The sequence below is a fragment of the Narcine bancroftii genome, chromosome 2, assembly GCF_036971445.1.
Source record: "Narcine bancroftii isolate sNarBan1 chromosome 2, sNarBan1.hap1, whole genome shotgun sequence".
In the NCBI taxonomy this organism is placed as follows: Eukaryota; Metazoa; Chordata; class Chondrichthyes; order Torpediniformes; family Narcinidae; genus Narcine; species Narcine bancroftii.
The window spans coordinates 278,474,624-278,494,599 of NC_091470.1; the positions used below are offsets into that span (position 1 = coordinate 278,474,624).

The 19,976-nt window shown below is 40.0% G+C and overlaps 2 protein-coding genes across 4 annotated transcripts in view; one reads left to right on the plus strand and one right to left on the minus strand.

Annotated features, from left to right (window-relative positions):
* Window positions 1-703: 703 nt before the first annotated feature.
* On the minus strand, window positions 704-6,677 carry LOC138755308 (uncharacterized). Of its 3 annotated transcripts, XM_069921070.1 has the most exons (3): window positions 6,017-6,452; window positions 5,821-5,894; window positions 704-5,470 (listed from the first exon to the last, which is right to left on the minus strand). In XM_069921070.1, exon 3 carries the CDS (start codon window positions 3,569-3,571, stop codon window positions 2,777-2,779), a length of 795 nt encoding a protein of 264 aa, XP_069777171.1. In that variant the 5' UTR covers window positions 3,572-5,470; window positions 5,821-5,894; window positions 6,017-6,452; the 3' UTR covers window positions 704-2,776. The 3 variants fall into 3 exon arrangements, with proteins under 3 accessions (XP_069777171.1, XP_069777172.1, XP_069777170.1); XM_069921071.1 differs by lacking the exons at window positions 5,821-5,894; window positions 6,017-6,452 and adding an exon at window positions 6,601-6,677; XM_069921069.1 differs by having other exon boundaries at window positions 5,821-6,452.
* A 1,133-nt stretch (window positions 6,678-7,810) lies between these two features.
* Window positions 7,811-19,976, plus strand: part of kbtbd2 (kelch repeat and BTB (POZ) domain containing 2) — a 66,705-nt gene continuing 54,539 nt past the window's right edge. The window contains exons 1-2 of the mRNA XM_069921074.1: window positions 7,811-8,105; window positions 17,577-17,663. The gene's annotated coding sequence lies outside the window, so the exon portion shown is untranslated. The remainder of the gene's footprint in view (window positions 8,106-17,576; window positions 17,664-19,976) is intronic.

The following is a 19,976-nucleotide window of genomic DNA, read 5'->3' on the forward strand; positions in this document are numbered from 1 at the left end:
AGGTCTTGGAATTTGCTGATTAGTTTTGAGGGAATGATGATGTTGAATGCCGAACTGTAGTCAGTAAAGAGCACCTTGATATATTTATCTTTACTGTCCAGGTATTCCAGGGTTTTGTGTAGAGCCAGTGAATGGCATCTGTTGTAGACCTGTTGGTGAGGTAGGCAAATTGGAATGGATCCATGTAGCTGCTCAAAAAGGAGCTGATATACTTCAACGCCTTCCTCTCAAAACAACTTCATCATTGTGGATGTGAGTGCCACTGGTTGGTACTCATTTAGGCAGATTACCACACTCTTCTTGGGCACAGATACGATTGAGCCTGTTTGAAACGGGCAGATGCCGTGCCCTGCCTGAGTGAGGTGTTGAAGATACCTTTCAAAATAGTGGCCAATTGTTTGGCTCAGGTTTTCAGTATTCAGCTGCCTACTCTGATAGTGCTTCCCTTAGATTCACTTTCCTGATATCAGCCCACGTCATCCTCGGATTCTGAGAGGATCATTAGAGGATATGGAGGAGTACAGCGGCTCTCCCTTGTTCTAGAGTCACTTTTTTGCAATCCAATTGCATTATCTCATAGAACAGCAACTATCTGTACTAAGGTAAAATTATAGAGTTGTACAGCCATGCAGTGGACAAGTACCACCTAACTATTGTTAGGTCTGCTTTGTTCATGAATGAGTGAGTCAAACACCAGTCGAAATCAAGGTTCTTTGTTCTTTATTGCCGGATTGTAACACTTGCAACTAACAGTGTTAGTTGGAAAAGGCGCATTCTGCCGTTATCAGCAAGTGGTGTTTTTTTACACCTCAGGATACGTACTTAGTAAATGATCATACCATTACATTGTCCAATGAATAAACTGTTGCTATCCTTCTCTTAGTCTGCTGCACATCATTCTTGTTAGTGCAAAGCTTATCTTGAGTGTACAAGGTCACATCTGCATTCTGTTACTCCTTAGTACTGGGTGACTCCTTCTCCGGTCCCATCTCATGATGTTTTAACCTTACAATCCCTCCTTTGTCCTCTTTAGAGGACAATCTTGCCCTGACTACGCTACCACCACGTTATATTAGTTCGCCTACTATTGCCAAGCTCTATACGGGTTCTGTTCACGGGGTTGTTCGGCTAGTGGGCGAGGGCTCCCCCCAACCCTCTTTAGCGTATACCCCGCATCCGTTTCCCCGATCCCATTGCCCGTTTACAAGTTTTCTCCCCGTTTGCCCCCAAGCAAATAACTAGCTATCCCTTCTAAGCATTAGTAATTAGTTAAGATAAAAGTTAACATTCGTGCTACAGTCTATTTTATAACATCTCCTCCCTGACGCATTCTTCATCCGACTCCAGATCGATCTCAGCATTTTTTTGACGCCTCCTTTGAAGTGAGATAGTCCCGCTCTGTAGCTTGTAGAGCTTGATATTTCGGAGGCAGATCATCGCGGTTGGCAAAGGCTCTCTCAATGGTCCTCGTGACCAGCATTCGAATGCATGGAATACAACAACAGCCACAAGTGATAAAAATGGATACAGAAATGAACAATCCTAGGAAAAGTTGTCCCAACATTGTGCCCCATTTCCCAAACACTCCATGTAACCAGGACAAAACAGGGTTAGAGACTCCAGATTGGGCTTTTAATTCCTTCGCCAATGCCTTAAGTTTTGTCAGCCCCTTAGTGAGTGACCCATCTGGCCCTGTGTTATTAGAGATAGAAGTGCAGCATAGATCGAACTGGAAGGTGCTATCCTTGTCTTTATCTATCTTCAGAATAACTTTGGCCCCGCATGGATCCGAACTACTCTGTTGACTTGTTTGGCAACCCATCAACAGGAATGCCCATAGGGGTCTCGGCATTGTCCACATTTGTGGACTCAGATCAGAAAGATATTTGTCTGAGTCCCCGTGATCAATATTTTCTCCTTTCTACTTTCTCATTCACTACCCGGTCCCATGCTTCAATATTCAGTCTGATAAATTTCCCTCCCTCCGAGGTGGAATATCCCAGGATTTCTGTCTGCCTGTATTCACACCCCATCGCTTCCTTCACCATCAGACCCAACTGTCGGGCGTGGTGATCTTTGGCAATTCCCAAGGTTACATGTGGCACACTTTCTACTCCTAAGCAGAACCACTCCATTTGTTCTTCTGTCATGACAACCATAGCAGCTATTCCCTCCTTACCCACAAAGATAAATGGACAATGTATCATTTCTGTCTTCCCTTCTTTTAGAGAGTCCCACCTCTCCTCATACTCCTGGTCCGGGTGGATGGTATAGTTTAATGTTACATGCATAGGATCCAGTGGATATTGGTAATCCCCATACTGAGGAATACTGGCCCTCCACTCAAAAACTGTTTAATCAACCCCGGGCCTGGTTCATCATACAGTAGTCGACTCCAGAAAATAATAACCTCCACAGAGTCTTCTGAAGCATTGGCTGGAGTCATTACTATAAACTGTCCTTCCCTTTCTATTGTGTCCCCTGGGTATGTTAACCGAAGGCCCTTCTCAGAACATTGTATGGTTATTCCCAGTTTAGTAAGAATGTCCCTTGCCAATAAATTAATGGGGCAACTTGGCACAACCAGGACAGGTGCTCTAACCCTTTGTCGTCCAAATGTCATGTCGATGTTATCTGTATAGGGCTGTGTTTCCCTTATCCCGGAGAATCCTATTGTAGATAATGTTTTGCCCGAATATGTGCTCCCTGGGGGCTGTTTAATCACGGTCGTAACCGCTGCCCCTGTGTCAATCATAAATTCAATTTTTTTCTCCATTTACCGTCCCCCAAATTTTCGGTGGCTCCCAGGGAGGCGTGATTTTTGATTCTCCAGGGCCCCGTCAATAATCAAATTCAGCACCTTCCCTAATATCGTCATCACACTGGGGTGCCTGGACTTGTTGATCACTCTGCCATCCCCCAATTTACTGCTTCTAAGGATTCTTTCTATTTGCTTCAGGGCCCCTTCTGCCTTCATTTTTATCATGATAGTTCTGACATCTGCGAGTGCTAATTGTTCTTGACAGGTTTCTCGCTCAAAACAAGAGATCCATGGACCAGCCCCATTACTCAATGGAGGAAGTTTTTTCATTAGACTCTCTAAGTCCATTCGTGACCAGGGTACATATTTTTGATTTCCCCGCCCCGTGATCAGCAATGGGCATTGATGTCTCAATTTTGGGGATTTCTGTTCCTTTTTTACTCTTGGAATACATCTATTTATTCCACCCTGTTCAGACATCTCTTCGTCACTACTGTCACTGTCCCCGTCAGGTTCTGATGTCTCAGAGTCAAAGGTATATCGTTCACGTTCGTCTCTAAGATAATTTTTTCGGTTAGAGTCTAGTGGTTTCACGTCTTTCTCTTTCGTCCTAACTATGTCCAGGCGGGCATGTCTACTCTTCTCCCTCCTGAGTTCTTTTATGCTACTTCCCTCCCATGGTGGGTCGTATCTCGTTTCCTCATCTGTACTACACTTTTCATCCTTTATTCCTATTACTGTTCCTCCAGCTTGGAGTTCTGCTGACAGTGTTGGAGTTATCTTTTCCATTTCTTTCAATACACCTACCATTAATTATTTTTGTTCCTTACTGATCTGTCCCAGCACATTCATATCTTTGTTTAAGTTTTTAACATTATCCTGAACCTTTTTCATGTTCCTTTTCTGCGTCTCTAAGTCTTTTTCTATTTTCTTGGATCCCGCGGGGGTCTCGACATCTATTACTCCCCCTTCTATTTTTAGTAAAGGGGCCTGTACCTTGTCTGACGTGTCCCTATTCCCGATGTTCCTGTCATGTCCCAGTGTTTCAATATCTGGATATAAGGGACGTGACTCCTGGGTCCCGTCTGGGGTGTCAGGGGTACCTTGTGACTCCACATATGCATAGGGCGGGGGTCTACAAGCTATTTCTACAGGGGCCATAATAGGTGGGTTATCAGGGAGACCAAATTCTTCGAATATAGCTAGGACATTGCGGTACTGCATCTCCTTGTCTCTCATCTTTTTTTGTGCAGACTCTCGATTAAAGATTTTCCTTTCTATGTCCCGTTTGTATAATTGTATAAGACTCACTTATAAATGATTTATTGTCAGAGTACATACATGACATCACATACATCCAGAGACTATGAGAGAGAGAGAGAGAGAGAGAGAGAGAGAGCATAGCGAGAGAAAGAGATAGAGAGGCAGATACACAGAGCACGAGAGATAGAGAGAGAAAATGCCTTGCACTGGCCCCACTGGGAGAAAAGTCTTCAGATTAACACTTTCGTTTCATGGTTACATCTTTAAAAGGTTCTCATCCTGTGATCACTGGTCTGGATCAGATTGTGTCTCCAACCACTGGGAACCATCACTCCTTCCTTCCCTCCCACCTCGAGTGAGCTACACGTCAGCCCACAATGTCTGCCCTGATCCCACAATGGTAGGGGTGCGGGAAAGAGGGAGGGAGAGAGGATAAAACAGGATCCCATTTGATGTGGAGCTGGAATTGCGGGCACAAAATTAAAACCAAATTGTATTTCTCTGCCCTGCCCCACCTGGGGATTTCAGGGCAGCACCGCCACAGATTGGGATTGGGAGGGGGAGTGGGTGAGAGAGGGGGGGGGGAGAAGAGAGAGAGGGGGAGAGGGGGGAGGGTGAAAGGAGGGAGGGAGAGAGCAAACCCGGACACTTTGTGGCTGGAAACTGGAAACAGGCACTTTTCCTTTCCCTTCTGTGTTTTGTTTCTTCCAGCTTATCTAAGACCCTACGCTTTAGAATTTTGTTTCCCTCACCTGTCAGGAACATCTCAGCGCTCCCGGGTAACCACCCCATCTTCCTCCAGCGATCTACACATTTTCGGAGAATTTTTTGTTTCTCCAATGCCACATTACTGGTATTTCGCTTCCCTAACTCCTGATTAATTTCCCTAATAACTTGGTCAAAGGTCTTAGCAGACAATTGTGCAGCCATTGCTGCAGGGTCGCTTCCTAATGCCTCTTTTAATTTAGGTTCTTGTCCGTTTAGGGGATCTATGTTAATGAAAATCGCTTTTAAAAATGTCTCTTTGCAGGCCGGATGAAAAAAATTTTTTAGTGAAACAGTCTCTAAGTCTGGTCCTCCGGTGGACCTCAGACTGTCCTATATACTCTGATTGCTCGTCTTCCACTCTCTGTTTTCCCAAAGAGGTCTGAAAGTTAAATTACAACGAGGAAACCAAATTTTTTGGGCTATATTTTTGTCCAGTTTCCCTGTACCAATCTATGAATTTACGTAACTTTATCTCCTTGGTGATGCTGGGAATACCCTCATTTAACTTATCAAAAATACTTCGAATAAACCGGGTGTCTCTTAAGATTCTGTCAACTTTTTCTTTGATATCTCCTACCTGATCCGGACACAGCTTTTGGAGCCTTTCGTCGTCGTCCTTGTTCACCAGGCAGGCGTCCCTGAGTACTCTTTTTGTCGTCTCAAGGTCTCTAATGTCCGCTGTGGTATTCCACCACAGCGAATTGGGGAAATAAATTCTTAAGTTTTCAAGTGTACAAACATTATCATACCTACCGGACATTTATAAGTGAGTCTTTATATACAATTGAGACCAATAAGCCTGAACCTTCGTTTTCTTTCAAAGCCCAACCTTCACGTGGGAGATTTCTCCTCTTAATAACCAGTTTAGGGCAGAAAACTCAGGTCCCCAATTGTTCATAGACCACCTTCTCACTCTATTGGACTTTGCAACGACACAATAAAGACTTTTTAAACTCTAGTAGTTTGTCGGCGAAGTCAAATGTCACTCAAACACCTTAAGGACTTTTCTTTTATCTGTAACTACTTACGTGTTACAATCCTGACAGGTGACGACCTTCAATTATGGTCGTCTAATCTCCGATCGTCCGATCTCCAGTTCTTACTGACAATCATAAAGATTTTAAAAGAGAGAATTTTGTTAAAACAGGCTTCTCTGGACCTTTTTATCAGCCGGCTGAGATGATTGTCAAGAAAAACAGAAACCGTCGTCCAGTGTCCACTCACCCATCACGTCAGGGTCACCAAATTGTTAGGTCTGCTTTGTTCATGAATGAGTGAGTGAAACACCAGTCGAAATCAAGGTTCTTTGTTCTTTATTGCCAGATTGTAACACTTGCAACTAACAGTGTTAGTTGGAGAAGGCGCATTCTGCCGTTATCAGCAAGTGGTGTTTTTTTTATACCTCAGGATACGTACTTAGTACCATGACATTGTCCAATGAATAAACTGTTGCTATCCTTCTCTGTTAGTCTGCTGCACATCATTCTTGTTAGTGCAAAGCTTATCTTGAGTGTACAAGGTCACATCTGCATTCTGTTACTCCTTAGTACTGGGTGACTCCTTCTCCAGTCCCATCTCATGATGTTTTTACCTTACACTATCCAAACTTGGACATTTATCACTAATATTCTCTCCAGATCCAAATTTTGGGACTCCATCCATAATAGAAATATGGAATAACAAATAAGTGTTTTAAATTTCAACAATTAAATTCAGAACAGTTGAGAGGAAATTAAAGCATTTTTTTCTCTTTGATTCTCATTCATTTATTACTTGAATATCACTTTACACTGAACACATTGACTTACCTTGAGATATGCAATTAAAGCTGAGAAGTTGAATCATGTACACCTGCTGACAACAGGTTCCCAAGTGAAGAAAAATTAATGTTACCAGCTGAAAGAGGAACTTACTTGGACCAGAGGAAGTAAACATTCTAAATATAGATGTTGGCTTAAGGTACTGTCTATGACCAGTAAAAACTGTGATTAAAAAATCTTGATAATTCTTGCATTTTTTATTGATAATACTGAAAAGGATAATGCATGATAAAATCTAAAATATTGCAACTGTTTTATCTAGAGATACCTCCTTAGAGAGCCTCATTTCTTTTTCTAATGTTGGAGATTGTTATAAAACTTGTACAGATGATGGTGACTTCCTTGTCATGCCACTATGGCTTTCAATCAACATCACATCATAACTTTCCTCATGTCTCCAGTTTTTGGTTGAATTTGTTGTCTTAATTAATATACAAAAGTTCATTTCCCTTATGTGGATTATTTTGATGGTGTTTAGCCTTCCTGTTTCTTGCTGCAATACAGTTTCACTTGTTCTTTCCTGAACAACAGAGACAAAGGGTTTCAACACACAGATGAACATTGAAAGCATTACAAATTAAACCAGTTCGATATTTATTGCATTTTCCACTAGAGTCCATTGTATAGCAAATGAAACCAGGAATTAGGGTCAAACTTTGCTCTCCAGACCAACCTTTTACAATTGTTTTCATCATGACTATGCGATTAACTATTAACTACCTTACTGCCCTAAGAAATGACCCAACACAAGAACAAAAATAGGAGGGGGAAGTCACATGATGGAGTAGTGGCTGGTCAGGAAAAACCAGCCCTCCAAGGAGAAAGTGAAAAAAAAAGTAAAAAACAAAGGTGAAGAAGGAAGAGCTGGGCTAGTGCAAGTGTAGTTAGGTCAGGCTTTGCAGCATGGTGGTGAGACAAGAGGAAGAACAAATCAGCAAAAATTGAACAAGATGTGCCTGAAAGCGGTGAAGGTCATGGCAGCATCTTGAGAACAATAGAGCATCTGTTAATCTGTACGTGCACTAATTAGTATTAACTTAGAGATACTTTGTATATGTGACAAGCTTACTATTGGGTATTGATAAGATGTCGTCTTTTGTGATTGGCGTAATATTATGCAGGATGCTACGGATCTGGATAAAAGAGAATGTATTGTAGCTGTTGGGGGAGAACTTTTTATCACTGACTCCTGAATTGCATTTCAGTAGTAGTGGTGAGTAAAAGTAAGCTGATCTGCAGAATAAAAAATGATCCAACCACGACTGTAGTTGAAGTCAGATACACAAGGAGAGAGAAAATATTGGAGCTGGCAAATAAAAGAGTGAAGAAAAATAAAGAACCACTGGAATACAACGGGAAAAAAAATATTTTTCTACCCGGTCATCAATTTTTTAAAAAACGCAAGATGTTCAACTTGGCAAAAGCAGTACTATGGAAAAAAGTTTACAACTTTGTGCTGTGACATCCAGCAGTGCTAAAGGTATCCATCCCTGGTGAGCAGAATAAACTGTTTTCAGATCCAGAAAAAGCTCATCGCTTTGAAGAATGATTGCCAAACAGACAATGAGAAGAGGAGTATTAAAAAGACTGTTAAAATAATGTATAGAAATAAGTTGGAAAGTTGATCATTTGAATACAGATATTTAAGGTTGAAAAGGAAAGGGAAAAAAGAAAAAGATTTGTTATATTTTTAGAATAACGTATAGTGTTTCTCTGGGGGAGGGCCGGGGAAGGGGGAAGATCTACCACTGCGAAATCTGTTGATGCTTGCGGTCAATATCATAACCCAAGTGGAAAAGGGAGTTGTGGTTGTCTTGGAAGGAGCCAAAGACAACTCAATACAGGGGGGATTAATTTTTTTTAATGAGTATATTTTGTTTTTGTTGGGGTTTCTGTGGTTTTTTTTTTGTTTGTTAGTTGTATCGTCATATATAGTAGAGTAAGAATAATTTAAAGAGTGATTCTGAAAAAAGGGAGATGGAGGGGTTGAGGTGGTGAGAGAGAGCTGAAAACGGATGAATAAGATGAGTACATTGAATTATATGACCATCAATATTTAATGGAATTCACAACCAAATTAAAAGAAAAGGGTTACTGGCACTACTTAAAAAAGAGAGAATAGATGTAGCATTTATACAAGGTAGCATTTATACTTATTGCTGTATCTGACCCGACCTTGTTGATTTTCGTGCAGTTGGATAATCATGTTGAGGAACTTTGGGGGACATCCGATGCGCTCTAGTATTTGCCAAAGCCCTTTCCTGCTCACGGTGTCGAAGGCTTTGGTGAGGTCAACAAAGGTGATGTAGAGTCCTTTGTTCTCTGCACTTTTCTTGGAGCTGTCTGAGGGCAAAGACCATGTCAGTAGTTCCTCTGTTTGCGCGAAAGCCGCACTGTGATTCTGGGAGAATATTCTCGGCGACACTAGGTATTATTCTATTTAGTAGAATCCTAGCGAAGATTTTGCCTGCAATGGAGAGCAGCGTGATTCCCCTGTAGTTTGAGCAGTCTGATTTCTCGCCTTTGTTTTTGTACAGGGTGATGATGGTGGCATCACGAAGGTCCTGAGGCAGTTTTCCTTGGTCCCAACAAAGCTTGAAAAACTCATGCAGTTTGGCATGCAGAGTTTTACCACCAGCCTTCCAGACCTCTGGGGGGGATTCCATCCATACCTGCTGCTTTGCCACTTTTCAGTTGTTCGATTGCCTTATATGTCTCATCCTGGGTGAGGACCTCATCCAGCTCTAGCCTTAGGGGCTGTTGAGGGAGCTGGAGCAGGGCGGAATCTTGGACTGAGCGGTTGGCACTGAAAAGAGATTGGAAGTGTTCTGACCATCGGTTGAGGATGGAGATCTTGTCGCTGATGAGCTCTCTGAACCCTTCTCCATTAACAATGGCGTGAAGCAAGGCTGTCTTCTCGCACCAACCCTCTTTTCAATCTTCTTCAGCATGATGCTGAACCAAGCCATGAAAGACCCCAACAATGAAGACGCTGTTTACATCCGGTACCGCACGGATGGCAGTCTCTTCAATCTGAGGCACCTGCAAGCTCACACCAAGACACAAGAGAAACTTGTCCGTGAACTACTCTTTGCAGACGATGCCGCTTTAGTTGCCCATTCAGAGCCAGCTCTTCAGCGCTTGACGTCCTGCTTTGCGGAAACTGCCAAAGTGTTTGGCCTGGAAGTCAGCCTGAAGAAAACTGAGGTCCTCCATCAGCCAGCTCCCCACCATGACTACCAGCCCCCCCACATCTCCATCGGGCACACAAAACTCAAAACGGTCAACCAGTTTACCTATCTCGGCTGCACCATTTCATCAGATGCAAGGATCGACAATGAGATAGACAACAGACTCGCCAAGGCAAATAGCGCCTTTGGAAGACTACACAAAAGAGTCTGGAAAAACAACCAACTGAAATACCTCACAAAGATAAGCGTATACAGAGCCGTTGTCATACCCACACTCCTGTTGGGCTCCGAATCATGGGTCCTCTACCGGCATCACCTACGGCTCCTAGCACGCTTCCACCAGCGTTGTCTCCGCTCCATCCTCAACATCCATTGGAGCGCTTTCATCCCTAATGTCGAAGTACTCGAGATGGCAGAGGTCGACAGCATCGAGTCCACGCTGCTGAAGATCCAGCTGCGCTGGGTGGGTCACGTCTCCAGAATGGAGGACCATCGCCTTCCCAAGATTATGTTATATGGCGAGCTCTCCACTGGCCACCGTGACAGAGGTGCACCAAAGAAAAGGTACAAGGACTGCCTAAAGAAATCTCTTGGTGCCTGCCACATTGACCACCGCCAGTGGGCTGATATCGCCTCAAACCGTGCATCTTGGCGCCTCACAGTTTGGCGGGCAGCAACCTCCTTTGAAGAAGACCGCAGAGCCCACCTCACTGACAAAAGGCAAAGGAGGAAAAACCCAACATCCAACCCCAACCAACCAATTTTCCCCTGCAGCCGCTGCAACCGTGTCTGCCTGTCCCGCATCGAACTTGTCAGCCACAAACGAGCCTGCAGCTGACGTGGACTTTTACCCCCTCCATAAATCTTCGTCCGCGAAGCCAAGCCAAAAAAAAAAAGATTTATACTTAACTGAGATAGAACATAGTAAATTGAAGAGAGACTGGGTAGGTCATGTAGTAGCCTCAACATACAACTCAAAAGCCATAGCAGTAGCTATACGAGTTAACAAGAATTTGCCAATTAAGATAAAGGAAGTAATAACAGACCCAGCAGTTAGATATGTAATGATAAAGTGCCAGATTTATTCAGAATTCTGGAATTTGCTAAACATTTATGCACCTAAAGAAAATGATCAGCAATTTATGCTGGACATCTTTCTAAAGATAGTGGATACACAGGAGCACATCTTACTGGGGGGGGGATTTTAATTTTAACCTTGACCCAGTTATAGATAAAACCAGGAAGACAATAAAAAATAAAGCAACTTAATTTATGCTAAAATCAATGCATGATAAGAAAATAATTGATATATGGAGAAAACAACACCCAAAAGAAAGAGATTATTCATATTATTCAAATAGACATAAAACCTATTCAAGGATAGACATGTCCTTGTTGACGGTGCAGATTCAGGGTAGAGTTTGAAAGACCAAATAGAAAGGTAAAACTTTTATCTGATCACTCACCCTTGTTATTAACAATCAAATTGGAGGATATTTCACCAAAAACATATAGATGGAGGCTAAACCCTATATTGTTAAAAAGGCAAGATTTTTGGGAATATATTGAACAACAAATTAAAACATATTTTGAGATAAACACAGTCAGTAAAAGATAAATTTATATTATGGGATGCAATGAAGGCCTTTATTAGAGGATAAATAATTAGCAATACAACTAAGATTAAAAAAGAATATAACCGGGAAGTAGAACAATTAGAAAAAGAGATAGTAACTATAGAGAAAGAATTATTGAGAAGGGAAGATATAGAGAAAAATAGAGAATTGGCAGATAAAAAAAATTAAAATATGAAACATTGCAAACATACAAAGTGGAGAAAAATATTATGAACACAAAGCAAAGATTATGAATTAGGAGAGAAACCCCACAAATATTGGCCTGGGAACTTAAAACATAACAAGCAAAAAGAACCATTTTAGCGATAAGAAAAGAAGATAAACAGATCTCATACAACCCATTAGAAATTAATGGAATTTAAAAAAAAAAATTCTACAAACAATTGTATCAAACTGAAAATACAGGGAAGAGCGATAAAATTGATGAGTTTTTATCAAGTATTGAACTACCACAACTGCAATTAAAAGACCAAAATAAATTGATAAAACCCTTTAAAATGAAGAAATACATGATATATTAATGAAACTATCAAATAATAAAACAACAGGTGATGATGGATACCCTACAGAGTTTTATAAAGTATTTAAGAACTTATTAACCCTGCCCCTTCTAGAAGTGATGAAACAGGTGGAAGAGACCCAGAATCTACCTGAATCATGTAAAACAGCAATAATTACAGTAATTCCAAAAATGGGAAAGGACCCACTGTCACCAGCATCAAATAGACCAGTATCCTTACTAAATGCAGATTACAAATTAATATCAAAACTACTAGTGAATAGACTGACTGACTGTGTACTGAAATTGGTAAAGCAGGATCAAACTGGATTTGTTAAAAAAAAGAAGAGCAGCAGATTATGTCTGTAAATTTATTAATTTAATCCATGCAGCATAAATGAATAAAACACCAATAGTGGCAGTTACTCTAGATGCAGAGAAAGTTTTCGACAGGATAGAATGGAACTATTTATTTAAAGTGCTACAGAAATTTAAATTACAAGAAAAAATTATCAATTAGATTAGAATACTGTACAATGGACCTTTAGCAAAGGTAGTAGTAAATGGATATGTGTCAGATCACTTTAAATTGAGCAGGTCAACTAGACCGGGATGCCCATTGTCCCCTTCCCTGTTTGCCTAGCTATAGAACCATTGGTGGAGCTGATAAGGAAGGAACCTACGATAAAAAGAATAAAAATAAAAGAGAAAGAATTTAAAATTAGCCTTTGGCGGATGATGTCATAGTATATTTAGCAGATCCAGATAAATCAATAAAAAGGCTATATATGAAACTGAAAGAATATGGAGAGATATCATGATACAAGGTTAATATTAATAAAAGTAAAGTGATGCAAATTAACAAATTTGATTATACAGAATGTAAAAAAGAATTCCCTTTTAAATGGCAAACACAGGCGATACGTTACCTTGGTATCAGGATAGATAATAACCTAAACCATTTGTATAAATTAAACTATCAACCACTAAGAAAAATACAGGAAGATTGAGAGACATGGACAAAGCTGCCGTTAACTTTAATAGGGAGAGTTAACTGCATTAAGATGAATGTATTTCCACGGATACAATATTTGTTCAAAACATTACCAATTTCCTTGACAAAGGAATTTTTTATAAGATTAAATGAATTAATAAGAAAGTTTTTATGGAAGGGTAAAAAATCAAGAGTAGCATTGGAAAAATTAACATGGAGGTACAAACAAGAAGGGCTGCAGTTATCAAATTTCAAAAATTATTACAGGGCAGCACATTTAAGATATTTATCAGATTTTTATCAGATGGGAAAAAAACCAGACTGGATTAGGATAGAATTAGATAAATCAGGAGAAATGGTCCCGGAACATTTACTTTATAAATGGGACGAGAAGCTGGTGCAATACAACAATTCACCAGTACTACATCATATATTTAAAATATGGAAGTGAACACACCTGGAATGAAAAAAGATAAATTATAAAATACCAAAAATGTTATTGACACAAAGCTCATTAATCCCTTTTACAATAGATAATTTATTTTTTAAGGAATGGGCTAGAAAAGGAATTAAGAAAATAGAAGACTGCTTTTTGGGAAATAATTTATTAACATTTGAGCAATTAAAAGACAAATACAGAATAACGCACGGTACAATATTTGTATACTACAAGTTGAAAACTTACTTAAAAGATAAATTGGGAAATAGCTTGAGACTACTAGAGAGTAGCAGCTATGAATACTTAATCACAGACACAGTGATAGTATAAAAAATGACAACAAATTGCAACACAAGGACGAGGATGACACAAGGTATAAACCTAAACAAAGTTAGGAAAAAGATTTAAATATAAGAATAAAGAATGAAACACGGAGGAGTTATGTGCAGGAACTATGAGGAACACAATAAATACTAGGTTACGTATGATACAATATAACTGACTACATAGACTATATATCACTCCTCAGAAATTAAAAGAGTGGAACCCAACAATATCGAATAGATGCTTCCGCTGTAAACAAGAGACTGGAACAACATTACATGCAATTTGGACATGTACAAAAGTGAAAACTTTCTGCGAAGATTTAAACTTAATATTAAACAGAATTACAAAAAACATACCAAATGATCCAGAAATGTTTCTGTTAAATAATATAAGAGTCAAAAATCTAGGCCTAAAATTAGACAGAGCCCAAAAAAGATTTATTATGATAGCGCTTGCAGCAGCAGAAAGGTGTATAATGACAACTTGGAAAATGAAAGCAAGCCTAAAAATGCAACAATGGCATACAGAAATGAACAAGTGTATTCTATTAGAAAAAAATTACTTACAATCTAAAAGACAAATATACTTTATTTGAACAAATTTGGGAACCATACATAAAATATGTTAGAAACCTCCGATTTCGGACCTCCATCTCTTAAAGTGATATGAATACAAGCACGATAAGACTTAAATATGGAAATGTGGACGATACGACTTTCTTTTTCTGTTTCCTGTTTGCTTTGTGTATTTTTATTATTTATTTGTTGTTGAAGGGGAGGGGGAAAGGAAATGTCTCTGTATATTGTTATTGATATGGTTCATGGTGCAATCAACAAAAAAAGTCACAAAAAAAAAATAGGAGCAAGAATGGGTCATCCAACCCTTCGTCTGGTTTACTATTCATCAAGCCCTAGTGTCAGATATTCCATGAAAACACCAATTTACAGCAAAATCACACATCCTTTTATTCCCTTAATATCCAGAAATCCATGTTTTGAAAAAATGCAAAATGAATCCTTCACATCTTTTCAGGATTAAGAAGTCAAAAGTTCACACGGCCTTACCCACACCCTCTGAATGTAGATTTTTTTCCTTATCTAATCTTAAATAAACTATCCCTCATTCTGAAACTGCTACCTGGTCCTGAACTCCTCAGCCAGGGGAAACTTCTTTGCATCTCTCCTTTAAAATATATGTCTGTTTCAATGAGATTGCCTCTCATTCTTCCAAACTCGAGAGAACATCATCTACTCATTCTTCCATCCACTATCCCTGGAAACAGCCTAGTGAATCATCAGCCCATCCTCTATGGGAAATACATCCCTTCTCAGGTAAGGTCCAATATAATTATAATAAAGCTTTTTACTCATTGTAAAGACAAACATACCATTTCACTTGATGTGCCTGCATGTCAGCCTTCAGTGGCTTGTAGACAAGCATATGTTGTTCTCTTTGAACATTAACACTATCCAATTCCTCACTTTTCTATAATTCACTCACACACCCTTTCTCACATGCTCCCACACATACTCCATTCTCCATCGCACCCACACTCTCCCTCACTTTGAAGGGTGTCGGTGAAGGATGTTGGTGAAGAAGGGTGTGGGTGAGGGAGGGTATGGTTGAGCCTTTGGGGTGAGATAGGGTGGGATGGAGTGAAGGTATGGGTGAACCTATGTGGATGAGGGAGAGTATGGATGAAAGTGGGTAAGAAAGGGTATGGGTGAGAGGTTGTGGGTGAACGAGGGTGTAGGTGAGGGGTGAAGGAAGGCATGTGGGAGAGGGAGTGTATGGGTTAGGGAGTGTGGTGAGGGATGAGGGAAAGTGTGGGTGAAAGAGTAGGAGAGGGTGTAGCTAAGGGTGTATGAATGATAGGGTATAGCTGAGGGGTGTGTGTGAGGGAGGGTATGGGTAAGGGGTGTGGGTGAGGGAGAGCGGGGAAGAGATGGGTGAGGGGGTGTAGGTGAGGAGATGTGGGTGAAGGAGGCATAGGTGAGGAGAATACAGGTGAGAGGAAGAATGAGGGAGGGTGTGGGTGACAGAGGTATAGGTGAATGGGGTGGATGAAGAAGGATGTGGGTGAGGGAGGGTGTAAATGAGAAGAGGGGTATCACGAGACCAGTGTGCAAGGCACTTAAGGGAAGAGGGCTAACCAAACACCCATGATCAGTAATACATAGGAGGAACCAGTGCCCATTTGATTGATGGAGTGGGATGAGGCAGGCACATGATAAGTGGGATGCTGTGGACACTCCTAGTCCAATCACCATCCTTCCTGATCATGCCCACATGTACACCTCTCAATTTTGCTGGTGCCCATTTGGCAAGACTAAGCAGTGCCAAGTGGCAGTAGTGAGGGGAATCCAGCAAGTCCATGATAAACGAGTTGGCATTCTGGCCAAATCCTATTTACCTGCATTTGGTCCATATCCTCCTGAACCCAACCTGCCCATATAGAAATGTTCAAATGTCTTTTGAATATGGAAATTGTATTGGCTACTATAGTTTTCTCCACCAGCTCATTCCACCTTCTGAGTGATAAAGCTGCCCTAATGTCCCTATTAATTTGTCCCCTCTCACTTTAAACCAGTGCCCTCTAGTTCTAGAATGATCTATTCTGGAAAACTGTCTATCCTGTGATGATATTGTGAACTTCTGCAAGGTCACTGCTTAGCTTCCTGTGTTCAGCATGTTCGAGGTTGGTAAAGTGTGGGAGGCACAAAGGTGATGAAGGGAAATGCTACTGAAAAGAGGCAGAATGTTTCTTGTTTCTCCTTTCACTGTGTGCCCTGTTTCAGTGACTTGTGGAGTATTATTGTTGCAAGATATGTTGGGGGCTTGTCAGTTTGACCACTCGGTTAACACTTCTGGCATTAGAGTATATGCCATTTCTGACACTTATTTCCTTGGGAAAACATCTATAGACACAAATAAACAATGTCTGGAGAAAACACAGTATTGTTGAATACCTGCTCAAATCATATCTTCCTGTGGCAGGTAGGGCAGCACCTCACACTATCTTGGAAGTTCTTTGAGAGTGATTTCACCCCATACAGAAGATTTATTTATGCCCAGAATTTTTTGAATATCCATTTGTCTGATTGGACTGTAATTTCATAGGTCTGGTTGGATTTATTGAGAGTGTTTGCAGTTGCCAATTCTGCATTAAAACCCTGGGATGGTAAAATTGTTTGTCTGTCAAAGTTGTAATGTAGTCACTACAGAAATGAGTAGTCCTTGTCAGACATGTTAGTGAAACTTCCTCCTTCTGCTGTAGCTGAACTAGCAAGCATGCCATGATGTTCCTATTCTGTCTGAGCTTTGAGATTGTAGGAAATGGGTCTAAGCTCTTTCTAAAACCTTGAGTTTAACATACATCCATGACCTTTATTTGCATGTTTACTGTTTTCAAAGTTTTCTGAATGTTAATGTGGGCTTCAAAGTTCCCAGAATGAACTTACAAACAAAATCCACATCCAAGTTAGGAGCCTTTTCAAATGTATTAAAGTTGAATATCCATTTCCAAACATGACAAATCTGATAAAGGATCAAAAACACAATGTCAACAGTTTCTCTTTCCACAGCTGCCCTGAATTTTTCCAACATTTTCTCTTTTTTATTTCAGACTTAAAACCTCTATATTTGTTGATTTTCTTCGATACATAGTATATTTGTGCTTGCAAGCAGCTACTATGTTTTGGCAATTTAATCTGTTGATAATAATATTAAACTGTCATATGATTGATATATAGTATCAGATTGTGTTTTATTAATAGGTCTCTTCCTCTAATGTAGAAGTGTCTATGTTCAGTTCAATGTGTTTGGACCATTCACTATCATAGCTCTCTTCAAATGGCTCTCTTATTATTGTTTGCAGAGTATATGCTGTTTAAAAACACACTCTAAAAGATCTTCATCCACTTCAGGAGTGAATTCATTCAGAACAATGTCCCAGTCTTCATCTGTAAGTGACAAATCCAAGTCATATCCCCAAACACTCTTGATCTTAACTAGTGAAGCAATTCTCGTCCATCATATGATTATAAATATTTGAAATTGAGCCTCTATGAGAAAAACGAAAGTCAAAAAGTAAATCAAGAAGGTTTGTTTCAGAAATCATGGAAAACGAGAGAGCTTTCATGGAATAATATGTCTGACTTGTAAATATCTGGGTAACTTAAATTTTAGCATCAATTAGTTCAAAATAAGCAAAATTATCTTGAATAAAAAAGATCTTTAAAATTTTTAATACCTAATGTACACCATCCCTTAAAACCTGTATCTGACAAAGGTATAAAAAGATGATTAGCTATAATTAGCAAGAGAAAACTTATGAATTCCAAAAAACAAATCTAAATCGAGCCCATATTCTCAACCTATGCCTCATTATCGAATTGTCTGTCACTTTAGAAAAGGAAAAAGGTAAAAAGGACCCTAGGACAGCCAACATCGATGAATTTTTAAAAAAGATTCAATTCCATTTCTAACCAAGAAAGGCAGTCAACTAATTTACCCAAAAGGCCAGTTTCCATGCTGTAGAACTCTATGACTGAATTCCACAAGTGATAGCATTTGGGAAGTTTACAAGGCAAATTTAAGTCAGACCTCAGCAATTCATACCCTAAATTTTCCTTGCACTTGGTGCCACAGACAGAAATTACAGTTCTGCATGTAACCATTCATCCAGGTTAGCTGTTGTCAAATTCAACAACCTAAAGGTGGTGTAGCAGTTCAAATGCAATTGAACTTAGTAGCAAAAAGGGCTATAGACCAATTTCCATCGCATTAATAGATGAAAAATCAGGGCCAAAAATTGGATGTTCTGCTAAAACAAGAATAAGCCATGTTATATCCAAAAACAAGTACCCAGATTGAAAATATTGAAGCAATGGAAATACATGGGCCATGTGGAAACTAGAGAGAATCAATTGCAAAGTTGTTACCTTTTAATAAAAATTGCTTAGAATCCGGAAATGTTTCCCCCCCCTCCACCCCCCTCAAACATCTGTACTAAATCACAAATTTAAAGTAGAGATGTACTGAACTTTTTCTATAGCAAAGAAGTTGCACGAGGGTAGGCAAGGAAGATGTAGGTGTCCTTAGGAACAAAGGAGTAATTTATGTGTGAAGTCAGGGGATATGTGAGTACTAAACAAATACACCACATCAGCATTCATCAGTTGGGAGGATTTAGGAAGCCTGAGAGTTAGAAGGATAGTATCCTTTCTCAGGGAAGCATTAGAAATATTGATGAACATTAAGGCAGATAAATCCCAGGGCCTGAGAGTGTCCATCTCACACTGCAAAGGGAGGATTCTGCTGAGGCTTTGATAGATTCTTTTATCTGTTGTCCACAAATGAGGTACCACAAGACTAATGTATAGCTCATGCTCCCACCTTCAAAAAAAAAGATAGAAAAGATGAGCTTGGAAACTACAAGATAGTGGGCCTTACATTGAGTAATAGTTGAAATTTCTGATGGACTGGATTTGTATTCATTTGGAAAAATGGGACTGATGAAGGCAAAGCAATAGTCATTCCATATGGTCCCACCTGATAGGTGATCTGAATGTTAGGCACAAAGACTCCAAGATATGCAAGCAAGCTGGATCAAAAATGACAGAGGTGGATGGGAAAATTGTGATGTGTACCATAGGTATTAGTGCAGGGATCTTTGTAATTGGATGAGAATGTAGGTGATCCAATTCACAAATTTGCAAGTAGCATGAAAATTAGTGGAGTCAGATAATCAAGGTGGTCATCCAAGGATACATCAGGGCATAAGCAGCTAGAATGTAGAATAGGTGGAGTTTCCAGACAACTGAAAGATGAAGCACTTTGTGAAGTCAAAATCTGGTACACTGTGGAGTAGACAATGCTCTTGGTTTGCAAAGCCATAGCTCCCTGAAATGCCAATACCAGCAGATAGGCTATGAAGCCTAGAATTAGGAAATGTTACATCTGTGGAAAATATTGGTTAGACTGCACCTGGAGTATAGTTTACTGTTCTAGACATCATACATTAGAAAGGACATGATAGCAATAGGGGAGCAGAGGGGATTCATCAGATATCACCTAGAACAGAGGGCTGGAGTTACAAGGAGAGACTAGATAGACAAAATTACTGGAAACCAAAAAACAAGAATGACATTTGAGATTTATAAAATTGAGGGGCATATAAATCATACTTTCTCCTTCCCATCCTCCTCCCCCAGGACAAGTATGTAGAATTAGAGGGCACAAGTTAAAGGTGAGAGGGTAAAAACTGAAAGAACAC